This window comes from Sander vitreus, chromosome 17 (assembly GCF_031162955.1).
Source record: "Sander vitreus isolate 19-12246 chromosome 17, sanVit1, whole genome shotgun sequence".
In the NCBI taxonomy this organism is placed as follows: Eukaryota; Metazoa; Chordata; class Actinopteri; order Perciformes; family Percidae; genus Sander; species Sander vitreus.
The window spans coordinates 19,384,050-19,409,176 of NC_135871.1; the positions used below are offsets into that span (position 1 = coordinate 19,384,050).

Here is a 25,127-nt window from a genome sequence, read left to right on the forward strand (position 1 = left end):
AAAAAGTTGAGCTTGTCGCTGCTAATTAGTTTCATTCATGCATTTCAAAGTCATTCGCAGAGCTTACATAACAAGCTGTCATATGAAACCGAGTTATTTTTGCCATTTTTGTCACATCTGTTACATCAACATACCTGACATGTTCCCTCATATGGTGCGTGATGTCCTGCTGTAGCCAATTTTTGTGATCATGTCACCACTTTTTTCTCTGAACAGAAGAAGATCCTTCAGAAACCATGTCATTTTGCTGCAAGGATTGACTTCTTTGACCTCTGATATGTATGATTTATTGTCTAAATTTGAATAACTTCATATAGCAATCTAATAGATTCCTGTCTATTTAAATATAGACCATTGCTAGGGAATTCTTGTCATTTCTGGTCTTGTTTTCTCATTAAACTAATAGTTTTTTATTTACCTTAAAATTAAAAATGACACACTTGCCGTTGTAGTTCTACTCTCCCCAGCATATCAACAACACAACATATCTGACTGACACTCCTCACAGAAACAAACTGATGTATTTTTTGCCCTAATCTAAAGCACGAAACCTCACAGCCCAAAGCTACCAGCCACAGAGTGACGTTCCCTGCCTCCACTGCCCTGAGTTTCTTATTTTCCTGATTTTCCAGATAACTGGTTCAGCCTGTCCAAAAACCACATGAAAGAGAGCACAAGTGTTTGTGACAGGAGGGCAAACGGGGAGAAGTGACATCTTTTACTGTCATTATGTTTGCAGAATCCTCACTAGATGGCAGTGTCGTGTAGGAATACCATTTGACAAGTTTTACCAGACATGGCATCATTTTAGAAACTTTCTTTGAGAGTGTGTGTGTTGGTATAACAGAAATGCAATAACTGCTCAAAGTTATGGCTGTATGGAGGAAGTGTCTGAGCCTCACCATTTAGATGTTTATTTTAATAACTCTTCATCTGAGTGTGACCTTTGACCTCGCTGGGTGCTCTCTTTGGCAGGGGGCCGTCCCGTGGGTGTGGTTCAGTGGTTGCAGAAAGCTCAGGAAATGAATGTTTTATCAGCCTGTGCAAAGACAACAACAACAACAGCGTAGTGGGGAGGAAAAGAGAAATCTCTAAATTTAACTCATAAGCTGCTGCCAACTCAAATAAAATCATCAGAGGACAGTTTCCTGTTGGTTTCTCTTCAAAACATCTGGATTTTCATTAGATGGATAATTTTCATGTTTATTGAGAACATAAATATTAAAGATGTATCATGTATAGATATCACGGCAGAGCCTTGTTGAGCTGGAATCTGCGCGAAAGGTTAACATATTTCACTCTCTTGGTGTTTCTTGATGGGGTTATAAGTACTAACTGCACCCAGACTGACCTATCATGGGCATGCATCCCACATACACTGTTTGATCGTTTATCATCATTGTGCATTTGTTGCTATAGTTGAATTTGTAGCTTACTGCCTATAGCATGTAATTGCCTTGTATTTCTATCTTCTCCACAGCAATAGCATGCACTCTTCTCTTCAGATGCCTGATGTATTCAGGAGATGCAGAAAGAGGGAGAGCAGCACATCCTACTCACTCACTGTTATAGAGTATGTGGGAGGAGGTGATAGCGGGCAAGCATTTACTCTGTGCAATCTCCTCCTCGACAGCAAAATTTAGAAACATGAAGCATGTTCAATTTGCAGAGGAAAAATATGCCTGACAGGAGACTGCATCAGTTTTCCTCCATTTATGGTTAGATACAGATTTGCAAGTTATTCCTGCTTATTAAAAAATTTAGTATTACCTTCAATACTAAGCTTGCCCCTACCATTTTTATTCATCCCGTCCAGTCCCATCTTAAAGCTTGGTCTCCAGAACCTCCTCTGACAAGTTTCCTTGCTTTCCTGTGAGAATAGGCAGCCGCCGTCACAGAAGAGCCGAGGGAGTTCAGGAGATCAGAGGCAAAGCAGCAGTTGCCTTTCTTCTGGGAAACCAGATGACCCCCTTCAAAGTGATAATGTAAACAGCTAGCAACTGCTGGAACCATGGGAGTTTGAAGAAAACCTGAAGAATTATACTGCAGGATAAAAACTACCAACACTGTAAGTTGTATTCTTTTTACATTTTTAATCATTGTAGCTGGCGTTCGCTGGAGCTAAGAACAAAGCACATTTTGTGATCTGTGGGCTTTGAAGCTTTGGGAGAGTAAGAGGCTAGTTTCAATGCGCTGATAGCAGATAAAGGACAGTTTATGTGATATATATTTTTGTGAAACAATTTACAAAACATCAAGACATGGTGTATATTTTTCTATGCATTAACTTTTTTTGCGTTAAGATTTGATTACTTTTACAGCATTCTCTAGCTTTAACATTGTTGTAGATCTTCATTGCTAAACAGGCCTGTCTGCATCTGCAATGTCAACTCCAGCTGCCGAGGCTTCAAACAGCTGCTTTAAATTAATGTCACCCTGTAGAAACATTACTCTGAACAAGCATTTGTTGACTTTAGATGTGGGGCTGAGGCAGAAACAGGATTTCATAATATGTATGCCTGGTGATGTGAGTTATAGACAGCCATAAAACTGAAAAGGCAGGTCGTGACCCAAACCCTTTCACCCGTGCAATGGATTGTTCCTGTTCACATTTTTACACATTTTATGAATATTACGTTAGATTAAGTTTTATGATGTCATCAGCTTCTTGCCCAGTGAATTTCATAATAAATGGCATTCTTTTACTGCACTAAATTTGGGCATTTTTTGGTTTGTAGTAAATGTCAGGTTTTTGCATAAATGTTAGTGGTTTACAGAAATTTTTTTTTCAATTACTAAATTGAAAATCAACCCTTCATTTTCCCAGAGTGTTGGCTGTGACAACATATGAGGGATCTGTTAGCCAGACTGCTACTACAGCCCTGAGTTAAAGTAAGCCACACACTAACCACTAGATCTCCAACATGGAGGCCATCCAAAGACAACCACAGTATGGACTACAGCCACCTCATCCACTTAGATAAACAAAGTCAATCTCTATCTATGTGTGTGTGTGTGTGTGTGTGTGTGTGTGTGTGTGTGTGTGTGTGTGTGTGTGTGTGTGTGTGTGTGTGATTACGTGCATGACATGTGTGTGCCGATGCGGTTCTACACCCAAAAGCTGTGAAGGCACCGATCCAACTGTAACAATGTAAATTGTTTCAAGTTAAAAGTGTGCTCTGTTGTTGCCACCCACCCTGCTGTGGGAGTGTAGCAGGACTATTTTAGCAAGTTGTGCAGAGATATATTCTGTGTGAAGTTATAAAGTAACAATGGTATTGTTTTGTAGCAGGAATAAAAAACTCTTCTCTCTCCAACCTTACTCACAAGGTTGATGCAAGAGCTTTGTGTGCAAGTCTGGCTTAATGCAAATGTGCATTTTAATGTACAGTATTCCTAGAAAACTACTGTAGGGAAGTTCTTGTTTCCAGTCAAGGACATGCAGCTACATCCCTCTCAGTAACCTTTGATTGTGATTCGGAAATAGACCATTCCCAGGAGTTTGACTTTATGGACGTTTACATAATGCTCTGATCTGTTTTTTAAATCCAAATCTCCATCAAGTTAGACAGTGCCTTTCATAAACACCAAGAGACAGATGCATACACAGGTAGATCAAAAACAGTTACTCTCTGCGAGCATTTAGAGAGTATGGAAGGCATGTCAAATGTGGTGTAAAACTCTTGGTCCATGATCACGTTCAGGTATTGAGGGCGGACAATGTGCAGTGTTGGGAAGACATGGTGAAATGATTCAAAATCATTTCAATATTTGGATCTGGAAACAAAATCTAAGCTTCCTAGATCGGTATCATTTTGCTTGCACTCAGGGGAAGGGTCAGGTTGAGTTGATAAAAAATGTCCCCAGCAATGGCCAAAGTATAACTACCACAAATGGTTATCAGGAAGATGGGTGGCAAAACTCTGAACGGTTATGGCCAATATTTTAAAGATGTCTGTAGTTGGAAGGGGAACAGTTGTAAATTCAATCTTCTAGGATATCAATACATAATGGCTTTGGTTAATGAGGGAATACAATGAGTCTTTCCCTTGTGCTCTAATTACAAGGAAGAACAATCAGTCAAGGAGGCAGAATAACTAGTGTTATATTTGCTTCTCCTCATTGTATTTCCATGAACTGGTAGAGGGCTCCTTTTTTTAATGCATTTTGCAGATAACAGCCTCTTGTCTGTAAACCATTCACTCTTCACCTAATTCAGCCTCAGGCAAGAGACAGCATAAGCATCAGTTACCATGGCAACCATGCTGGGAACAGGCCTGAGACAAAGATGTCATTTTTTCCCCCCTCCACATCAATCGTGATAAAAATGTACATCTGCTGCTCTGAATGTTGCAGTACTTTCTGAGTGGTCCCAATAAACCTTGATGATGATTTTGTCTGCCTATTCATATAGTGTTCCCAATAACAAAGATCCACTGATGCAGGCTCTGTTGCATTATTCTTGTACTTTGGTGTCATCTGTGGTACCTGCTGAGAGTACAATCTGAATTTAGACCATCATCTGTCAGCTTGAAGATGAGACTGCAGATTCCAAAGAAAGAGACTGTTTCTCTGTTTCTTTTCATTCCACAGAATTTAACAGCTGTACGAGATTGAACTGAGCTGTAAATGTAATATTTGAATAAGTCATTGTAATAATATCCAATGAACCAAACACCAAATCACCTAAAGTCTGCTTTGATGTAGTCCAGTATTAATAATACAAATCATCAGTTATAATGTGTTGAAATTAATATTAAAGACCTGAGAACAAAACAGCCCAAAGCTATCAAAGGATCATGGGAAAAAATGAGGCATGAAAAATTATGAAATGCTGTTTTGCATAGAGCTTGCAATATTTTCTGTGCCAACATCACAATTATTGTGGATCAACTGGTAGATTAAAAATAAGTATGATTAGTCAAGTAATGATTAGTTTATTTGTCACAAGGAGTACTACTCAACCTGTAAAAACAGTTGTAAAATGTCTTATGTGGCTCTGAAGGAGCTTTTGGCAAATGAACCCAGATGATGTCACTGTTATGCCATTAGGATGATCTCACATCGGGCATGGAGACTAATTTATAAGCGTTTACAAAGTCTGCTTTTCAAACTGGGGGGAGTTTGAAAGACATGCATGTTTACCAGGCAGGGAGGGTCTAATTAAACACGCCGTCGAGTTGCATTATGGGGAGTGTAGGATCCAGCATTTTTGGAGCTTAAACCCTAAAAGTCTAAAAGTCAAGGAGCCTGACTGGATCTCTCACAAGTCCACCAACTTTACAGAAGTGCAATATTAAATCACTGGAGTAAAATGTATCTTCAATGACACAATTAATGATATTTAAAAATCATATTATAAAGTTAAATCATTCATTTTAATGGTCCTGTTTTCCACTACTGATTATTTCAGAACTTTCTACTTATTTGCCATTTACAATTCACGCACACCCATACATAAATAATGTTACTCTACCAATTTGAAACGTTGACAACAGTGCCGACCGTATCATGAGCCATCAGCTCAGTGGCCTCCTCTACATTCTCCCTACCCTGAACAGTCCATAGGCTATATCATGTATCTGTCAAAGGACAAATATCAGAGATTCGGAAAAACCAGATAAAGCACAAGCCTCGTGCCGTTATAAACCTTACCTCAAACCATGAGCAGTAGAGATGAGACCAAACTATGAGAGAGAGAATTTGCAGGTCAAATGTGGCTTAATGTATCCCTACTTTCTCAGTACATGCTCTGCCTGCCACAGTGCCAGACTTCTTTCTTAAGCTCAATCAAAGTTCAACCACAACATGGTACTGGTCATTATTCTTTGTACTGATGTCTCTCTCACAGGCTTGGCTGTGGATCCAGGCAACATTTGTGTGTCTGCATGTGGAGGTTATTTGGGAGGTTACAGTTGGTTTGTGACAAGACAAAGGTGTGCTTTTATCTATGGACATCATTAACCTGAGCAGTAATCTGTATGAATGAGACGTTGACTAATAACATCTGACATTTGGTCAATGCTCCCAAGATAGACTGCCATCGTTGAAAAGTTCAAATAGTCAGCAAGAATGCGGGGGCTGGCGGGTGGGAGGATGTGGTGTGTGTGTTTAGTGAGTATGTGTGTGCAGACATTTAAGCTTGTATGTGGTTTCGTTGGGAGCTCTGCCAGAAAACAGGGAGGCAGGGTTTCAGGGTTTGAGGGTTCACACAGCTCTGGAGTGAGAAAGTTCTGTTTTTCATTACATCAACCAATATGTCCACATATCTGCTCCGCCTCCCAGACTCCACTCTGTTTCCTGGCATTGTTATGTCAGTCAGTGATCCAATACTTCTCTCTCTTACTTCTTAAATCTTGATATTTGTGTTGGTGTGTCTGATTGTGTGTGATTAAAGGGGTAATAACTCTGAGAAAATGAGAGATTCCAGAGTTGCCTTCACTATTTGAATTCTGCTACAATTCTCTCCGGAGAGCCTGGTCAGCACAGCAGAAAAGAGTTGAGAGGTGTAAAAAAGAGAGAAGGGATCCCTGCTCTCTTAGCAAGGATAACTCTGCACAGTTTCACATTTGCTTTAATCTTATTTCACGTGCATAGTAAGAGAGCCACATTAATTCACTTGAAGAAAAGCAGCGTGCAAGTATTTTCTCAAACCTAGCATGAGGCTCCATTAGCAGACCTGTGTTATTATCGCTGTATTATCATTAGATGACCTTATGTGCTATATGACTTCCATGAAAGCACAGACAGCAGATTCAGTGATGATCATTTAATTGTTCTAAGCGACCAAGTGGTGGATAAATATATGTCTGATATGATTCAGCGTGATGCACATAGTGAATTAATTCAAATAACAAATATTAATGTATGTGGCACATGAAAGTGATCAGAATACATTACAGTTTGCAGTTGTGGGATTAAGTGTAATTTGAATAAAATAATCAGAAATGGTAGGCTATAGTCTTTCTTCCTAGAGAGAACATCTGTGTTCCATTGCTTTCTGAGAGCAAACATCCTATATTTTGGAAAACCTTTTTTCTAGTGGAGGCACTCGCTTTTTGAGGGAAGCACTTGTTCTGGCTTTGAAGTGCTGTGTTTTTGTTATGGCTAGGCCATACAGCTAAGATAAAACCTCTACTGAGGGGCTGTGATAACACACGAGCCTGTCAGTTATTTATGAAATTAAGTGGTAGGCTACGACTTGTTGAATCACACATACAGAGACACAGAAAGAAGACGTATCTAAAAATCCCAAACTCTGCTTTAAACTGTAGCAACTTATAATAAGGTTCCTTGTGGGATATTAAGGATACCACAAGAGATAAATAAGGTCGCTAACCTAGAGCGACAGTGTGGTTGTAAAGAAGAGCCTGAAAAGCTGAACTGATCCTGAGTGGCCATCCCTTTGTCCCGCTGCATACATAAGGCCTAGTGGGTGGATAAGTGGAGTCACATGGTCACTTTTCCTTTTCCCACACAAACACACCCACATCCTCCTCCGTGCAGCCCCACTCTTCACTCTTCATTTCACTACTACTCACCCGCAGCAGGCAGTCTGCTCCGTCTGGTTACTGTAGCTGCACCAAGTTGCGCTCTTTCCCACCATGTAGCTATCCGAATCGGGAATAACATCCGTCTGGTTTATTCACATTTCTGGAGCCTCTGTCGGAGAAATTCAACATCACATCGCCCGGAGTCGGTTAATTTACGAACTGAGCACTTTGTTGCAGGTAATTTTCAACTTACAATAACAGTTTTCTCCTCGTGGGTTTGTGTTCGCTTTGTTTTCATGGAGCTTGTACAAGTCTCAAAGTGTAGCTTCGGCTAATACCCCCCCCGCGTTACTTTTCGTAGTATAAATGGTTTAAAGTTGTAATTTGACGCCATGCATCGCCTGCTCTGGATAACAGGCTGCTACTAAACACGCAGTAAAAGTTTACATTCGGTTTGGTGTAGTGAAACGGTTTTATTTGCAGGTCTAATGTAATGTAGCCCTGGCTGAATGTCCTGTGTCCCTCCACCCCCACATCCAGGTACCACAGCAGCACTAAAGGTGCTAACTGCTATTCAAGATGGCTAATTTACATGAGGCCTACCTTTGTTTACTATTGACAATGCTTTATAGCTGCTGGCTGAACGATAGAAGTGTCTGCTTTCATCTCACACTTTATGAGTTGGCCTCCCTCCATGTGTATAGAGAAGAAAGAGAGACAGTGAACTTTTCCGACCCACAAAGTAATAGAAAATAAGTTCTTGTGAGAATAAGAGGTGTTGGGTCTGTGAGTGTAAGACGTTCACATTTATTGTTGTGTTATTGAACTGTACTTCTGTAAAAGTACCTTCATTATATTCACAGCAGCATCCTTTTTGCACATCAACAGCTTTGTACTCACAAAGCGGCATCCATCATATAACAATGTCCTCCTCACTTTTGTCTCCATCTCTGTAATTACATGAGTCACCACAGCACCCATACAGTATATTTTCTGTTAAAACAACACCCATTGCCTTGACAGCCTGAATGTAAAGTAAGCTGTGATGTTTCATCCTCTCTTACAGATTCCAGAGGAAGAGTAGGAGGCCGTTTAGCAAAGACATGAGTCTGGTGGAGCTGAGGCAGACGGCGAGGTCTCTCACCCTGTCCCTGTCCAGCAACGACCCCAAGGAGCACTACTTCGACCGTGTGGACGAGAGTGACCCAGAGTACCTCCGCAGCAGGAATATGTCGCCAGACCTGAAGCAGGACTTCAACATGATGGAGCAGAAGAAGAGGGTCACCCAGATCCTGCAGAGTCCGGTATGTAGCCCGCGGCAACGTCTAAGTGCCCTCCTACACACAAGCATTCAGTGTGTATGAGTAATAATGTTTTTTTTTTAGCTGGAGAGGCATTCCGTACCTTCACTCAAGACTGACTGAAATGCATTGTTTTTTCTTGTTTATATAAAGATCAATTCATACACTCTGCTTGGCTCAAACAGGAGTTTAGCTGTGTGTTTACGCTGCAGCTATAATGAAATCTGGCACTGTGGCAGATAAACTTCCATCTGTATGTGTGTTTACATATTGACATATCAGTTTCATCTCGTTGGTCTTTTACCAGTGTTATTACATGTGTACTAACCAATTGTTTCTATAGTAAGAAAGGCTGCATATTCTAATACATTTCTTACATACTTAATATAGACAATATCTGTATTGTAAGCTAGAGCTGATGGTCGGGCAAAACAAGCAAATTAAATGGGTATTTTCAGACACTTAATAGCTTAAACCACGAACCGATAATGAAAATATTTTTTGTTGTAGCCCTAATTGTAGCATTTCAGTCTGCACCTATGTACAGAAACAGAGAAGTGCAGTCTGGTTCAATGAAGTATAAGTATGCTCCTTGTATCATAGAAGTGCATAGAAATAAGACAAGCCCACACTCATCTGCGATTGCATAACAAGCCCAACAAGTGGAGCTCATCTCATCACCATGGGAACCGTGGTGGGATGAAGCAGAATGCTGGAGCTTAGCTGCAGCACAGAGGGAAAAAAGTGCTGTTTCAAGACTCACAGATTGATTGTGAGGTTTAATGCGATCCCCCTGCTTCTAGTCAAGCCCTTTTCACAGACATACAAAGAGGTTTCTAGTGGTCTTTGGTGATTTGATTTGTGTACAGATGTAATAAGCATGCTGTGCTCCCTGGCATCCTGAGGTGTTGGCATAAGGTTAGGTTGTGTTTAAAGTGTTGCTAGGTTAATGGAGCTTTACCATAAAAAAACTCTTTATTTTTTGTCTACAGGTGTTTAAAGATGAGTTGGAAGGCCTGATTCATGACCAGATGACAAAGGGCAACAACCCTACAGGTCTCCTGGCTCTGAGACAGATTGCTGACCTGGTCATGGCCAACACCTTGGGAGGGGCTGGCCCCCTGACTTCGCCAATCAGTGAGTAACAGTGTGTCTCAGTGTTTTGTGTGTGTGTGTGAACGTCACCATCTATCTCTCTTCGGGCCTGATTAGCATTCACTGTGTATACTCTGTGTGCATTATGCAGGCTGAATATCTTTATTGTCAGAGGCTGAATTGTCAGACTCTTGTGACACTGAACAACCCTGAAACAGCAGAAAAGGCAGAAAGCTGTTGACAGCATTCTTCATTGTCAGTGTTTCTATTAAGCAGCCCTCATGACCAGTCTTGGTCATGAATTACAGCAGTTTGCAATGCTAATAATGTTAGCCTTTCCTCTTGACCTTAAGTTTCTGTGGAGGTCACAGAGCACTCAAAACGGTCAATTTGAAAAAGCGTGACTATCAAAACCGTAAGTTTGGGAAACATCTACGTCGCTGTAGGAAATGGCTATGAGGTCGCATAGGCAGATCTGCTCTTTTAAAAAGCTAAAGTGGCTGCAAAAGATAGGGTCCTGTATCATTAAATGCCCTTATATGGTGTTAAAGCCCGAAATACACTTTGGTTTCTCGGAATTCTGAGAAAGGCCTTTTTTAAGCTTCAGCTGTAGAGACTCTCTGGCATGTTTTAACTTTATGTGGAAGCAAACCGTGTAAACAACCTTGTAGATGTTGTTGATGCATCACCAAGTTACTGATGATGTTATGTCTTGTGGCAGGCGTTGGGATGGTGACTCCAGTCAATGACTTGTATGGCATCGAGTCTCCCTCCTTTGCCAAAGGGGAGAAACAGAGTCGCTGCAGGCTGGCCAGCCTCTACAGGCTTATTGACATCTTCAGCTGGGCTCGTTTTACAAGCTCCTACATTACTGTGAGTACAACTTCACAACTTCTTGCTGCTCCAGTACACCTCTGCTTATGTATGCTGCACAAGGTTTGTGAATCTTTATGTGTGCCTCATGTTCTTTGGCTACTAAGAGGCTTAATGGGGAATACCTCATTATTTTCAGAGCCCATATATTATTTATGGTTGGGAAAAGTCAGATTCGTGAATATTTACAACTCCCCAACAGCAAGAACTCATACTGAAATATGTGATGAACACCTACGATGTTGAGCTATAAAGCTCCGATTTTCCCAAAAGACAAAACCTAGAAAGTACTTCTTATTAACCCACACAATGATTTGAGTTTTTCAGAGTGAAGAGAGTTTTCCTTTGTGGTTCAGAGTTTCCTGTACCCTTGAATCTGTGAAAATGGTTTCCCTGCTCTGAGTAGCTGTTAACCCAACTTAAAGAACTTTTTTCAGAGTAGAGATATGGTTTCCTGTGACACTGACAATAATTAATCTATAGGTAGAAAAACGGCAAACACTGTTTATACACCGTCGTAACACTACAGACAATTCAGAATGTCTGTCTCGTGTTATTGATTACATTGTACCTGTTGGATTTTAATAATGTGTTAATTTTGTTTCAGGTGCGTGTCAATAAAGAGCAGGATCATGTTCTTATTAGTCCACAAGGTCTGTCTTTCGCCGAGGTGACGGCAGCAAATTTGGTAAGAATAATGGCTTTGTTGCTATTTTTCAATCATGAGTGCAGACTGCTTTGTCATGGAAGTTCATCATGCATTGGGCAAAATGTGAAAACACTTCTGTGTGAATGTGAATTTCTGTATTTTCGTGAAATCAAAATTTATGCCATTGACAATCCATTGAATGAATACCCTCCAATGTTAAAATTTAAGAAAGGAATATGTTGTGTAAGTGCAGTAAGATTTTTTTTTATTTTTTATTTTAATGGGAATGGTCAGATCCCTCTGATGTTAATACTGCATGTGTGTTTTCAACTTATGTTATGTCTGCCAGACCTGTTTCCACCAGAGTTCCTACAGGTTTCTAGATGTATCCAACAGTAAACTACAGTGCTCAAATACCATTAGTCTCTCTCGATTCAAAATATGTAAAAATATGAGTTGTCATTTGTCTCCAAAAAATAACTAGAGTCTTTAGTCCTACCAAATACCAAAAACATTGTATGGAAGACCATATTAACTGGCATCTGCTCAGATCCCAATTGGACTCTTGCTTTATTAAATGTAAGCACCACTGAAAGATAAATCAACTTCAGCCGATACAGAATATGGTAATTATATAAAAACAGTGCTAGCAACATCAACTGTAAAACATTTACTTGTATACAGTATGTAGTTTGATTAGATTGATCATTTTGAATTAGATCATTTACAATGAAATAGAAAGTGATTTATATTTATAAAATTAATTTATGTCTTGATTGTTGATAAAATGTAGGATGTGTAAATATTTGACCGGCTGTTTGGAGTATCAGTGTTTGCTGTGTTAACAAACTGCATCAACATAGATGCTAGTGCAGTGTCATGTTTATAGAAGGTAGATGATGAAGAAGTCATTTTGCCTTAAATGCAGCAGCAATGTTTTATGCAACATGGCATCATAACTTTGCGTAAACATACACGCCACTTTCCTAAAGCCAAATGGCGTGTTGTCTGTACGCATTTTGAGCTATCCACTACGCTGTATACAGCGGATGTAAACAATCGCGAGAATGTGCCATGCTATCGCAAGAACAACGTCACACGCGTGTAAAAAAAAAAAAGGTTGGGTTTAGGGAAAGAATATTGGTAAAGGCTTTAGTAACACTAAAAAATGACAAAAACACGACGGTGACCAACGTCACACGCTTAGGAAAACAATAAATGGTTGGATTTAGGAAAAGAACATTGGGGAAGGCTTTATTTAAGGTTGTTAAACACCACACGCGGGACGCAATCCCGGCTCTCCTGGGTGAAAGTCCTGTGTTTTACCCATCTGCCACCCCAACCAACCTCTGGCCTTTCATACTACTTGCTACGGTGAAAATTCACATGTAATGTATGTCAATGGAGGCCAAACGGTGTTGATAAACATGCTAAAAAACGATTATGCGTCTTCATAACATACAAAAACGGCATACGAATTGATACATAGTCATACATACGCCACTTAGTGAGATCAGTCTGGTTTTATGAGTGGATCCCTGCTTCACTAGTATGTCATGCATTCCCACAAGGACACACATGCACACACAAAAGCATGTGGATGACGCGATACACATAGTAATGCACAAGCAAAAGGCCGGGAAGTAGAAGAATGCTAGCTAGCTAGAAAACATGGGTGTAAACGATGGAGGTTCCAAAATATGAAAAAAAATGGCTTTGCAAATGTTTTACAAAAGAAATCCACTTTTTTAGGCCTCAAGGATAGAAACAATGTGTTTTTGTTAGAAATGAATGAATGTACACCGAAGCTTTGTATCTTTACAAGAAAACTCCACAGGGTACCAGCCTTTAATGGTTAAATCGTACTGAATGTAATTACCTAAAAAATATTATTCTGGCATCTTCTGAAATAACAATGAGTCAAAAATGGTTCTTCTTTTTCTCTGCCATGTGTAGGTGAAAGTGAACATAATTGGTGAGGTGGTGGACCAGGGTTCTACTGATCTGGGCATCGACCACTTTGGGTTTGCTCCTCATTCCGCCATTTACTCAATGCGCCCTGATGTGAGATGTATCATCCACATACATACCCCCGCTACAGCTGCTGTAAGTACGCTCCAGGCCGATATTAAATGAGCTTCATCTTAATCAAAGCATAAAAGCTGTTGCTAAATACTTATTTTGCACCAGAAAAAAAGACTGAATTCAAAGCAGCCCCCTGCTACTTATTTTAGATGCCTGTAACACGCTTTTACAATTTCCTTTGAAGTTTGGCTATAAAATGCACAGCACATGCTGAACATCGCTGTGTAAAGTTGTATTTGTGCCTGATAGCCACACAAAAAAAGGCCTCTATTTATATGTTGGTGCGTCACAGTCTTACTTGCTTTTATACCATGTTAACAGGTGTCCTCGATGAAATGTGGAATCCTGCCCATATCTCAGGAGGCTTTGCTTCTGGGAGACGTGAGCTCCTTTGGTTACCATGGAAGCCTGGGTAATAAAGAGGAGAAGGTGGAGTTTCAGAAAGCTCTGGGCCCTACTGCCAAGGTACTGTCAAACCAAGGGACTCCATTAGTGACACACTCACTTTCTCATGGGTTAGAGCAGGCTTTCAACTACAGGCTAGAAGTCATGAGTTATTACATTATACTGTATGCACAACTGGTTGTATGTGAGGTTATTTATACATGTTGGTTAGTAAATGCAAATGAATTAACTGAAGTATGTTACACAAATGTATTTCTAAAAGGTAACACCTTTTTGTTTTACTTACCAACATCATTTTCTTCAGTGTTTTAGTACTAATACATGAAGGGAACAGAATATTAGAAACACCTTTTAATAGAATAGTTTAAAATGTATTTAAGCTTATACGCTTTAATTGCTGAGAAGATTGATACCACTCTTATATCTGTCATGTTTTATATTTAATTTACTTTTTTATGTATATCATTTGATTGGTATGTTTTTTTTTTACACACTGGAATGTTTCATTGTAGGATAATAATTTCCATGACTTGCTGAATGTCTGTCTGTTTACATTAAGAATAAAAAAAATAAAAAAAACACCTGTTTAGAACAGTGATATCTGAGCTTCTCGCGTTTACCTTTTTCTCACTCGAAGCTTTGGCCACGTTCAATATGATCAGCCGACATTGAAACGTTTTAGATATGACAGAAAATATGGAAAAGGATAATAGGTCTCATTTAATGTATTGAATGTTCATTAGCGTATCTGGATATGCTATTGTATTAGCTGAGCTGGATTTGTTTAGTGTTTCATGGTGATAATGGTGGGCCATCAGGCAGCTCAAATGTTTCCTGTGTTTTTCAGATGATGATCCTCAGGAACCATGGGCTGCTTGCTTTGGGGGAAACAGTAGAAGAGGCTTTTCACTACGTGTACCACTCACAGCAAGCTTGTGAAATCCAGGTATAAAAAGCTTGAGTTCTATTCTTGATACTACCACTTCATGGTAATGACATGTAAATGCACCATTCAGGTCAGAGCAGTTTGTAAGCTTCAGTGAGTATGTTTACATGCACACCAATATACCCCCTATATCCCGAATATGACAATATTCAGGAATTTGATTCAGGTCATGTGAACAGCATATTCCAAATAAGGCCTGTGGAATATGTCGGTATTATTCGGGTTTTAGAGGCATTCTTTAGACATATATACAGCGCATTCGGAATATGCATCTCTATCGGGGGTTTTACCGCAGTTTATGGCCTGTTTACGGCTTTTGGTCAGCTCTGTGTGTTGCTATGGTTGTTGTACGCAAACCAATTGGCCAACAGTTCAAGAGTCCAGCTGCAGTAGAGATGCATGCTCAAAAGAAAAGAAACACAGCTAATTTTAAACATTATGAAAGACTTAGAATATCAGCATGTTTTTAGATATGTGCAAACATCGCAACGCTGACCTTTTCAAGGAGGTTGAAGGAATGAAAGAGGATCGCTGTGCTCCAACAAGTCCACCACCAAACTTAAAAAAAAAAAAATCCTGTTTTGCACGGCTACATGTAAACAGGAGTATTAGTCGACTATTCACTTTCATTAGCTATGTAAACAGCTTGGTCGGAATATTGTCTTTTTCGGAATAAAGGCATAAACTGGAATACTATGTGCATGTAAATGTAGTCAATGTGGCCGTTAGAGATGTGAATCTTCACTGATCTCCCGATTCGATTCGATTACGATTATCATGTCTTCGATTCGATATCTCGATGCATCACGATGCGTCAAATACATATTTACTATTAGAGCCATACTACAGCACTGAGTACATGGCACTTCCTGAATGTGCAAAACATAACAGAATATGTAAACAGAAAGGTTGTTAGGCATACATTAAATTGTAAACAGAAATAATCGATTATGGCCCGGCCGATTATTTGATTAATTTCAACACCTCTAGTGGCCATGATGCACTTTTACACATTTATAAGCTAACTTCATGTGTATAAAACGTATATAATCTTTCACATTTCACCTTTCGCAATATTTTTCATTTCTTCTATGAAAGAGTCAGACTCAGTTGCAAATAGCAAAGTATTACTGCAGTGCCTGAAATGGTAGCACAGCAAATGTCTAAAATACAGAATGTTTGAACAAAGCTAAGTCAAATATGTGCTAGAGAGCACTGTGTACAGTCAGAACCCTGCAGTGTTTCTGAGAAACTCCTGTTGCTTTGTGTCAGGGAGGCGGTTGGATTGTTTTTTCATTATCCTGCTGTGTCTGGACTGTATTTGTTTTTCTATTGTTTTTGATGCATGTTGACAGCCCAGCTGACATATAATCACAATTCTTTTGAAATGAACATCCTACTGTATCTTGGAAGAGAAAAAAACTTCAGTCTGAAACTAATGTTCCCTGTCTAAGTACGTTTTGACAGTGCAGCATTTTAATGAATGCATTAGGGAAAACTGTCAGTAAATTTGCACAGAATCAAGATTTGGCTTGTAACTCCAAAAGTAAAAATTGTGTATGCCAGAATAATTTAGTTGCCTTTGTTTAGGTGAATGCTTTGAGGTGTTCAGGCGGCGTGGACAGCCTTGTGCTGCTGGACAGAGAGAAGTTTAAACCCCTGACCCAGGGAGTGGCTGCTGCCGGGTTGGTGATGGACAATGAGGTCAAGTGGAAAGTGGGCGAGGCCGAGCTCGAGTCCCTAATGAGGATGCTGGACAACCTGGTAAGTGAACCCTGACCTGTGCCTTTTACCCATGATACTTTGAGTTTCCTGTCTCAGCTGCTTCCTCGGGAAGTGTCTGATTAGAGAACACAATGAAACTAGATAGGCTTTTTGTTAATATAATCTGAAAAAAAAAGATTTGTGTAATTGGATCATAGTGTTTTATGATAGCTGTCAATGTGGGAACATTTGTGCACTACAATTACAGATAGTCTTGTAATTATTGTCAGACCATGTTTTTTTTTTTTTGTCTGTAGCTAACATGCTGTCTGCTGGTCTTGTTTCATTTAAACCCCGCTCTTCTAACCACACTGCTAATGACCAGCCCCTGACATGTTCTGTCTGTTTGAGTGTCAGTCTCGCCAACAACTGTGGCTGGAGTGGGCTGCAGCTGTCTTAGCTCTGTGTGAACATAGCCTGCCCACCCCTCTCGATCATAGCTTCCAGATGGTGCTGCGTGCTGTGGGCAGTCGCGACCACACACACACACACACACACACACACACACACACCACACAGTCACTTAGTGTAAAGACTCTAGTGTACTCAATTTGGAAATCGGATTTGGCGTTTTCTCCAACACTGTTGAATATGGTGCTGGGGGAAAATGCCAGTACACTCACTGCAGCAACAACAACAACAGGAGGGCTGTCTGTCCATGCCAGAGGGTGGAGTGCTAGTTGTGGTGAACGCGATGTATATCTCTGTGCATGTTTAACTTGATTAGTAGTATGTCTTCCCTAACTGAAAGGAGGTAACAGATACAGTTTTTTTTATACTATTGTTCATAACAATGTATATGTTAATCAGGCCTATACCTAAAAAGTGCTACTAATCATTCCAACATTTGGAAACTGTGCTTTGGGTGGCAGTGAACAATACTGTGAATAAATGATGGCCTTCTCACACTGTGGTGATCAAAGCTCAAAGCAGGGATCATTTTCAGTGGCAAACTTGCCATATTGCCTGCGAGAAAATGCCAGTTTTGATTGTAGTGTTGTACAGACTGCACTCTGCACCCACTGCAAGTTCCCATAGTTTTTTTTAGTTGTCTCGTCTTTGATGTATTGTTAACAACACACTGCTTTAAAGATAAAAAGTTTTATCTTTTCCCTCTGAAACTGGCAGATCTGCAAAAACGCTGTTTGTATATACAGCGCACTCAAATATTTAGAAGCATTGTGTAAGTGGATCTTGGGTGGCCTGTGCAGCCTTTGAATTTTGTATCTTTAGTGGTTGATGTTTCTTATTTAATAGGTCTGGCAAAATTAAAAAAACTGTTCAGTAAGTAGGTTAAAATAATGTTTCCTCTTTGTGTGACCTTCTAGGGCTACAGAACAGGCTACTCTTATAGGAACCCCATCGTCCGTGAAAAACCCCGCTCTAAGAACGACGTAGAGATCCCTGCCACTGTGTCAGCGGTGCCACCGGAGGACAGTGAGCTGGGTCTGCGTAGCCCCTTCAAGTTTATGGTGCAGAAACAGCAGAGAGAAAGGACTCGGTGGCTCAACTCACCCAACAGCTACTTGAGGGTCAATGTTCCTGAACATTCGCCCAGCGGGGATGTCAGCCCCAGGACCAAGACCATGGTGCGTTGATTTTCATGTCAAACTGTAACAAGAAATGCAATAATCTTGCTCTTACTGTTTTGGCCTCTGAAGGAAATAGTGATATGGTTAGCTGCTATTCCTTTGTATTAGCCTGCCCTCTTGTGGCCAGTTTGATAAATACAGGTTTTAAATCTTTGAGTTCTTTCCCCAATTTTTCTTTTTTTTCTCAGTGGATGAAGTCTTCACAGCCAGGCAATAGCATCGGCACACCAATAAAGATCGAGGACCCCAACCAGTTTGTCCCACTCAACACTGATCCCACAGAAGTTTTGGATAAGAGGAACCGGGTCAGTTGAAAGATCATTTTTTTCACACTACATACATGTTCTCATTCTCAACACCAAAGACGCACAAAGACTTAATTTCATTTATTCTTATTGCCTGTATTAAATCATGATTAAAGCTGTTATTTTAAAAAACACACCTGGTTTTTAAGATCAAATATAGTGTTTAAATAGACTTGTTTTTCAATAAATTGATGCTGACCAATATGTTCTGACATGTAGGGCTGCAACTAACATTTTCTTTATGGATTAATTTGCCATTTATTTTCTCGATTAATTGTTTTGCCTCCTTTATAATTATATTATATAATTATAATTTTCCACCGCCTGCTGTTATATTCAACCAAATGTCGAAAACCCCTATATCATTTAGTTTACTGTCATATATATCAAAGAAAAGCAAGAAATCCTTAAGTTTGAGGAGCTGGAACCAGTGACTTTTTTGCTTGTATAATGACTATTGATTGATTTTCAAAATTGTTGCCAATAATTGTTTTGTTGACCAACTGAACTTGTAATCGCAGGTGTAGTATGGCATTAAGATACTGTATGTAATGTCAAAGATTCCTGAACCAAGTGTAATATGAATTTGTTGGATACATGTGTTCAGATAAAAGAACAGCACAGAGGTGACCTGATGACTTCTGGACCAAAATCTCAGTTACTAGCAGGCATTGTTGTGGACACCATAAAAGGCCCAGTGAGTATATTTACCATTTGTAAAAGTTATAGTCAGAGGTGCAACCACACTGCATGATATAGAATGTGTCACTGTATTTATTTTTCTCAATTGCTTAAGCACATTTTCAAAACCCCAGTGGTTGATGTGCCAAAGGAGCAATAACTTCTGTTCACTGAAAAATGCATTACACCAGGTGCCTTTTGTCTTTTTAATGTCTTTCTATTCTATTCTGTCAATCAGGCTTTCATCATTGAGGACGAGGAGCAGACTCGCTCTCTGCCCCCCAACCCTTTCAATGAGCTCACAGAGACGGTGCTCGAGGAATACAAGAGCATGGTAGAAAGAAAGCAGCAAGGCCAAGAAGGTAGTCAAACTGTTTCTTTACCATTACAAAGCCTTAAAGTGCACCATTGCTCATTAGAGGCACAGAAAACCTCTACTTAATTTAATCCTACTTGGGTTTACACAAGCTCATATCTGACATCATCCCATGTAGATTATAAGTGTATGATGTTTTGAAGTTAATCCTATGTGGTCACAGAGATCATGAATGAAATTGAGATGGAGAAACAAAGCTAATCGCGCAGTTTAGCAGCAATCTCTGACGTCACCAAGCAAGGCCAACAAGAAATTGTTCAAATGAAAGTTAAGGACCCATTAAATGCAGAATTCAGAAGAATTATGAAATCAAATTGAACTTGACTTGACTTTTAAATTAAGAAAGACATATTAGACTTTATTGCATGAATTTGAAATTACTTGATGATTATTTGCGTGTTATTATTGGGTATTATATTGTAGTTTTATATGTTGCAACGGTTGGCTGTACTAATTTCAGCCACATGAAAGCAGTCTAATTAGTGCGTAGTCCAGGCAGTCAATTAGTCCAGTCAGAGTGCTTGGGTCCTGCCTGGAGGAAATGTTGGAACTACATTCACTGAAATGAGGATATTCCTGCAAAAATGCCTGCAGGAGAAAAATGGCAGTCCATGGTTTCACTCTTCCCTGAGTTGTGAAGTCAGTTCACAGGGATGGTGAGAGATGAACTGCAAAGACATCGGTCTTGTCAAACTACTCATGTCCTGGTTATGACTCCAGATAAGGAAGAAATGTGTGTGCAGGAAGGAAACATTTCTACATCTGCTTTGTAATAGAGTAGCACTCTAGTAGCAGTTAATAGAGATTTATAAAATGCAGCAACCTTGTGTAAACCAGCCTAGAGTGTTCAATGTTCTTTGTTCTTATTTGCAATGGTAGTGGCTAGGGGTTTAAGAAAAAATCGATACACTTGAGTATCGCGATATTTTATTTTGCAATACTGTATCGATTTTCAAAAAGGAAATATCGATATATATTTTTTAAACGTTCAAAAATATTCATGTAAGAGAGTGGTTCACGTTTATGTTGTGTTTAAATCCCCCTACCGCTAGATGGCTATGCTGAGACGCACCACTAGTGTCCTTGCCTAACAGTGCCTGACTTTTTGCTAGAAGCTAACAATGTAGCCTACTTTAGCATATAAAAATTAGCTCACTAAGAACCTGTGAACCACAATCCCAAACTGGCAGTTTGATTTTCTGTGTACTGAATTGTTTACCTAAAGTAAACTTTTTTGACTTCTATGAACATTATGTCTTTTTTTAAATATTAGTATTTCTAAAATTATACTTTAAAAAAATCCCAATATATCGCCTTATGCACAGTATCGAAATATATTGCAATATATTGAATCGTGACCAAATACATTTAAAAATAATATTTGCCTAAGCCTCAGCTGTACTTTGTGTTTAGTGTTGATTGGCAAATGTTAGAATGCAAACACTAAACTAAGAAGAACATTTTAGCATGCTGACTTTAACATTTAGCTTAAAGCACCGATGTGCCAAAGTGAAAAAATACAATTCTGAGCGATATTAATTTGTTCATCTACAACGCCTCACTCACATGAACGTACCGGCTATAATGAATGACTAACTCCTGATGACTTTAATCCTTTCACAGAAGATGATGATGCCACTGATGCAGATGAGATGACAACATTTGATGGCTCTACTATCTCCCTCTCCCTCTCTCCCATAATGACGCCAGCTAAAGGTAATCACCAGCTAGTCAATAGGCATTAAACTAATTATTATTTGAAATTGTTAGCAGTAGCTGCTTGTTTGTTTCTGTTTTATTTCCATCTTGTGTCACATGTAAAAAAACACTGCAATGCATTTCTTATCCACATCCTTCCTCACTGACTTGGTTTCATCTTTTGACAGACAAAATACCCAATGGGAAAGACTACTTGGAAGAGACAGACGAGGATCTGAGCATGGAGGTATCCAAGCTGAGCGTGAGCACTTCGGAAACGGTGGAAATCTCCATTACATCTAAGACGGGGGAGGCTCAGACCCCGGAGAGCCAAACCAAGTCCCCCAAGAAAAAGAAAAAGAAGTTCCGCACACCGTCATTCTTGAGAAAGAGCAAGAAAAACAAGGATGAGAAAGTAAAAACAGAAGCCTGAGGGCATTTACTGTAAATAACAATTAGTGTTTTGCAAGGAAAAAACATCTGAATTGCCTTTTTAATTTTCGGCTTGTTGAAGGGAGGTGAAATGAGAGAAAAGACTATCTTTTAGTCAGAAAGTCTCCCAGGACTGTGTTGTTTTGACACATATTCCTTCCCTCATTCACAGCTATTATTTCATGTGAAAGTTTTTCCAAGATGTGCCAGAAGACGGTAATATGGAAGTTTTTTTTCCCCATGACAATTTGTGATTGACCACTCCTGAAGGGCTCAGTAAAATGAAATCAAATGAAAAGTAAACGCAAAACTGCATATCCGTGGTTGTTATTACCCATATTGTTAATGGGGTTTAAAAATGATATCAAAGGTTATGAAAACATCAGATTACAGTTACGTATTTGTGATTTATTTTTTTTATTTTTGCACAAGTTCATTGTTGAATGTATACTGAAAGCTAAGAAAATTGTTTTTACAATTGTTTTACTATCACACTAGTAGTGTAACAGTGGCTGGACAAATTAAGATTATACAACGTTCAGCCTAAGGAGTACGATTTGTATCTGAATGTATTCATAGGGATACTATCTTGTAATATATGTTGGTTCATATTATAGGTATTACTATATAGTGTTTGATAGTTACATAAATGATTTGATAGTCTTTACATATTCAATTTGTATACTAACTCTTATACTAAACATGCTGTGATTGATAATTCAGAAATAATTCATATTGGTTTTACATTTATGTCAGAGGTATTGTTCCCATGGTTGCTGCTTTATTGTAATTGTGACAAGGAATTGACTGTGACTAACAGAAAGAGCCCAGCAAAGTGATGGTTCTTCCATATTGATGTTTATGAGTTTGACTTTTACAGAATTGACAGAAAATCACTGCTTGTTTGGACGTCGACAATGAAAGTGCCAAGCCTGAATCACAGAAAGTTTAAAGTGATGGAGGTTTTGATTCATTTTGTCAGTTGATGGCAATATGCTGTGGTAAAGCTTGTCTTCATAGCCACTGTTAGAGTTTGATATAAAGTATATTAGAGGATCATATATTTACATCCCAGTCAATAATGTGAATGATTTGTTTTGACCCAAAGGGAGTGAACTCTTTGCCTTTGTAAATAGTCTGTTTTTGTGAAGTTCCTTTGTTACGCTAAACCAAATGTTAAACAATGAAACATAGAAATGTGACAGTACAATCTAATAACACTATTTTAACACTTCTTTTATCTTATTTTTTATTCACCTTAATTAAGCTCCTTATTTAGTGAACATGCACAGCGCATTGTGTTTACAAATTGTATTACTTATGTAATTTGTGTGCCTAGTGCTTGTATTTCCCCGCATTGTTTACATTGCTATTTGTGTCACCTGGGTTTCCTTCATGGTGCTTTACATTACAGTCACCTTCCCTCAAAGTCGGTCCTTTTAAAATTGCCTTCAACCTGATGTAATAAAAGCTCGGATATGTTTCCATAACTGTTTTATTGCTCTCTTGCCTATTGGCTGAAAGGTATGTGATGTTAGCATTTCTTATCTTTACTCAAATACTGTTTCAAACATGAAGGGTTCTTTATGTTGTTGGATAATTATGCATTTATTTCAGTATGGTGTGGTGTGAAACTCCAGCTAACTATAACCAGTTGTAAAAGACTACACAACACCTCAAGTATGAAATAAGGCTTTCTATAAAACTATTTACACAGCCTCCCCTTTAAAAAAAAACAAAAACAGCATCCCTCTAAAACAATGCACTGTGTTCAGTGATAATTGACCGTGTGAAGCTGTATAATCAGTCTTCAGCCATTATATGAATGGCCGTTGTCATGGTAAACCACTGAGAGGTGACAAAGAGGGGATTTGTTGTCTCCAACAGGTGTTCATGTTGGGGGAGTGACAGGTTCTATACCTACACCACCCCCAACCTACACACACCTCTCCTAGGAGATGACATACACACAAGAAGATGAGGTCAAAAGCTAGCGCATTTAATTGAACATAAAAAAACAACAAAATAAAAAAATTATTTTGAAGTAAGACGCTTATGAGTCTTATGCTAACAAAAAAAGATTGCTAGTTAATAAGAATAAATTGCTCTGGAATTAGTTTTCTCTAATCAATGCGAATGATGAACAGGCTTTTTCTTAACTTTTGTCTTTCTTCTTACATAAAATGCATGACCACTGCCAGGCTCCAAACTTGTTATCTGAACAATCCCTTACAATGTATGGATGACGAGCACTGAGCTCTTCCGTGTCCTGACAGTGCTGAGGAGAGGACGGAGCAGGTGACACACGTCTGGCCGCTTGAGTGTTCTGCTGTGACCTCAGGGCAAAGTGCACCTATTGTTTCAGAACAACAGGGGATTACTGCTGCACAATGTTTCATCTGAGACTATAGACCACCAGCATGTGCGATGATGGCATCAGATCGATAATAGATAGATAGCTCCTGATAAAAGATATATATATTTTTTCTTTTCAGCAACATCCCATATGTCTTTTACTCCCTGCAGTGGGAGACCAGTGTGGGATATTTGCCACATTCCTTCATAAACACACACACACACACACACACACACACACACACACACACACACACACACACACACACAACAGCACCGTGTGACTTTGCCTCCTCTGTGACAGTCGAGCCACTGGTGTAATCCTCGGGCTTTTCAGATTACTCCAGTTGGGGTTACATTCTACACCAACCTACAGCCTATCAGTGTGCAGCTCGCACAGTCGGTCAGCCTGCACACAAGCCTAACAGCACAGATGAGCCTTTTCCTGGTTTGAGCCTTTCCATGTCAGTTTTCCACCCCCCCACATTTGCATTGGTGTTATGTGGAAGATGCTCTGGTAACAAGACCCTTAATCAAATGGGGAAAAAGCATACTAGCAGATAAAGTATTCCTAAAACAGGGCTGTATTTGTTTGATTTTATAAGAAACCATTTTCATCTTTCCAAACAAATTTAGCCTGTTTTTGCCACTAAAGAGTGCAACTCTGTTTCGGATCAGGACTGTCTGTGTGTGTGTCAGGCCTTGTCAGGCATGCAGCTGAAATAGACTCCATGGGAGGGTGTACTCTCTCACAGGCGTCCGTTACAGGTCTGGCCACATCTGCAGCGGGCCAGCCATCTGCACCCATTGTCTCAGAGGCACAACACGGCCCTGCACGCATGGCTAGCCTCGTAAAGGCAGGCCCTTTCCCCTCTGTCCTCCTCCATTCCTCACGGTGTGGGAAAAAAATGACTTCTTAATCAGTCAAAAGGGGCAGCAGAAGTGGGAAATAAAACTAGAAGTAAAACAAATTACAAGGTTAGCTTTTCCACTTTCACTATCGTGTAAATTCTGTTGCCCACCGAACTGAAGCAGCCCCTGTTCGTTCTGACATTAACTCACTTCATTACTTGCTTG

At 39.5% G+C, this 25,127-nt stretch overlaps 1 protein-coding gene across 2 annotated transcripts; it reads left to right on the top strand.

Annotated features, from left to right (window-relative positions):
• The first annotated feature begins 1,895 nt into the window (after window positions 1–1,895).
• LOC144532498 (gamma-adducin-like) lies at window positions 1,896–23,178 on the top strand. Of its 2 annotated transcripts, none has more exons than XM_078273287.1 (15): window positions 1,896–2,068; window positions 8,560–8,797; window positions 9,787–9,931; window positions 10,611–10,762; window positions 11,370–11,450; window positions 13,368–13,517; window positions 13,818–13,961; window positions 14,749–14,847; window positions 16,438–16,611; window positions 17,940–18,200; window positions 18,392–18,508; window positions 19,116–19,205; window positions 19,428–19,551; window positions 21,189–21,281; window positions 21,452–23,178. In XM_078273287.1, exons 2-15 carry the CDS (start codon window positions 8,597–8,599, stop codon window positions 21,694–21,696), a joined length of 2,076 nt encoding a protein of 691 aa, XP_078129413.1. In that variant the 5' UTR covers window positions 1,896–2,068; window positions 8,560–8,596; the 3' UTR covers window positions 21,697–23,178. The 2 variants fall into 2 exon arrangements, with proteins under 2 accessions (XP_078129413.1, XP_078129411.1); XM_078273285.1 differs by lacking the exon at window positions 1,896–2,068 and adding an exon at window positions 7,500–7,730.
• Window positions 23,179–25,127: the final 1,949 nt, after the last annotated feature.

Bases quoted from the DNA above. Each gene is read 5' to 3' on its own strand.
- LOC144532498 (XM_078273287.1), top strand. From the start codon at position 8,597: ATGAGTCTGGTGGAGCTGAGGCAGACGGCGAGGTCTCTCACCCTGTCC. The intron at 14,848-16,437 runs GTATAAAAAGCT...GCCTTTGTTTAG, and splicing joins AGCAAGCTTGTGAAATCCAG to GTGAATGCTTTGAGGTGTTC. The intron at 19,552-21,188 runs GTAGTCAAACTG...ATCCTTTCACAG, and splicing joins AAAGCAGCAAGGCCAAGAAG to AAGATGATGATGCCACTGAT.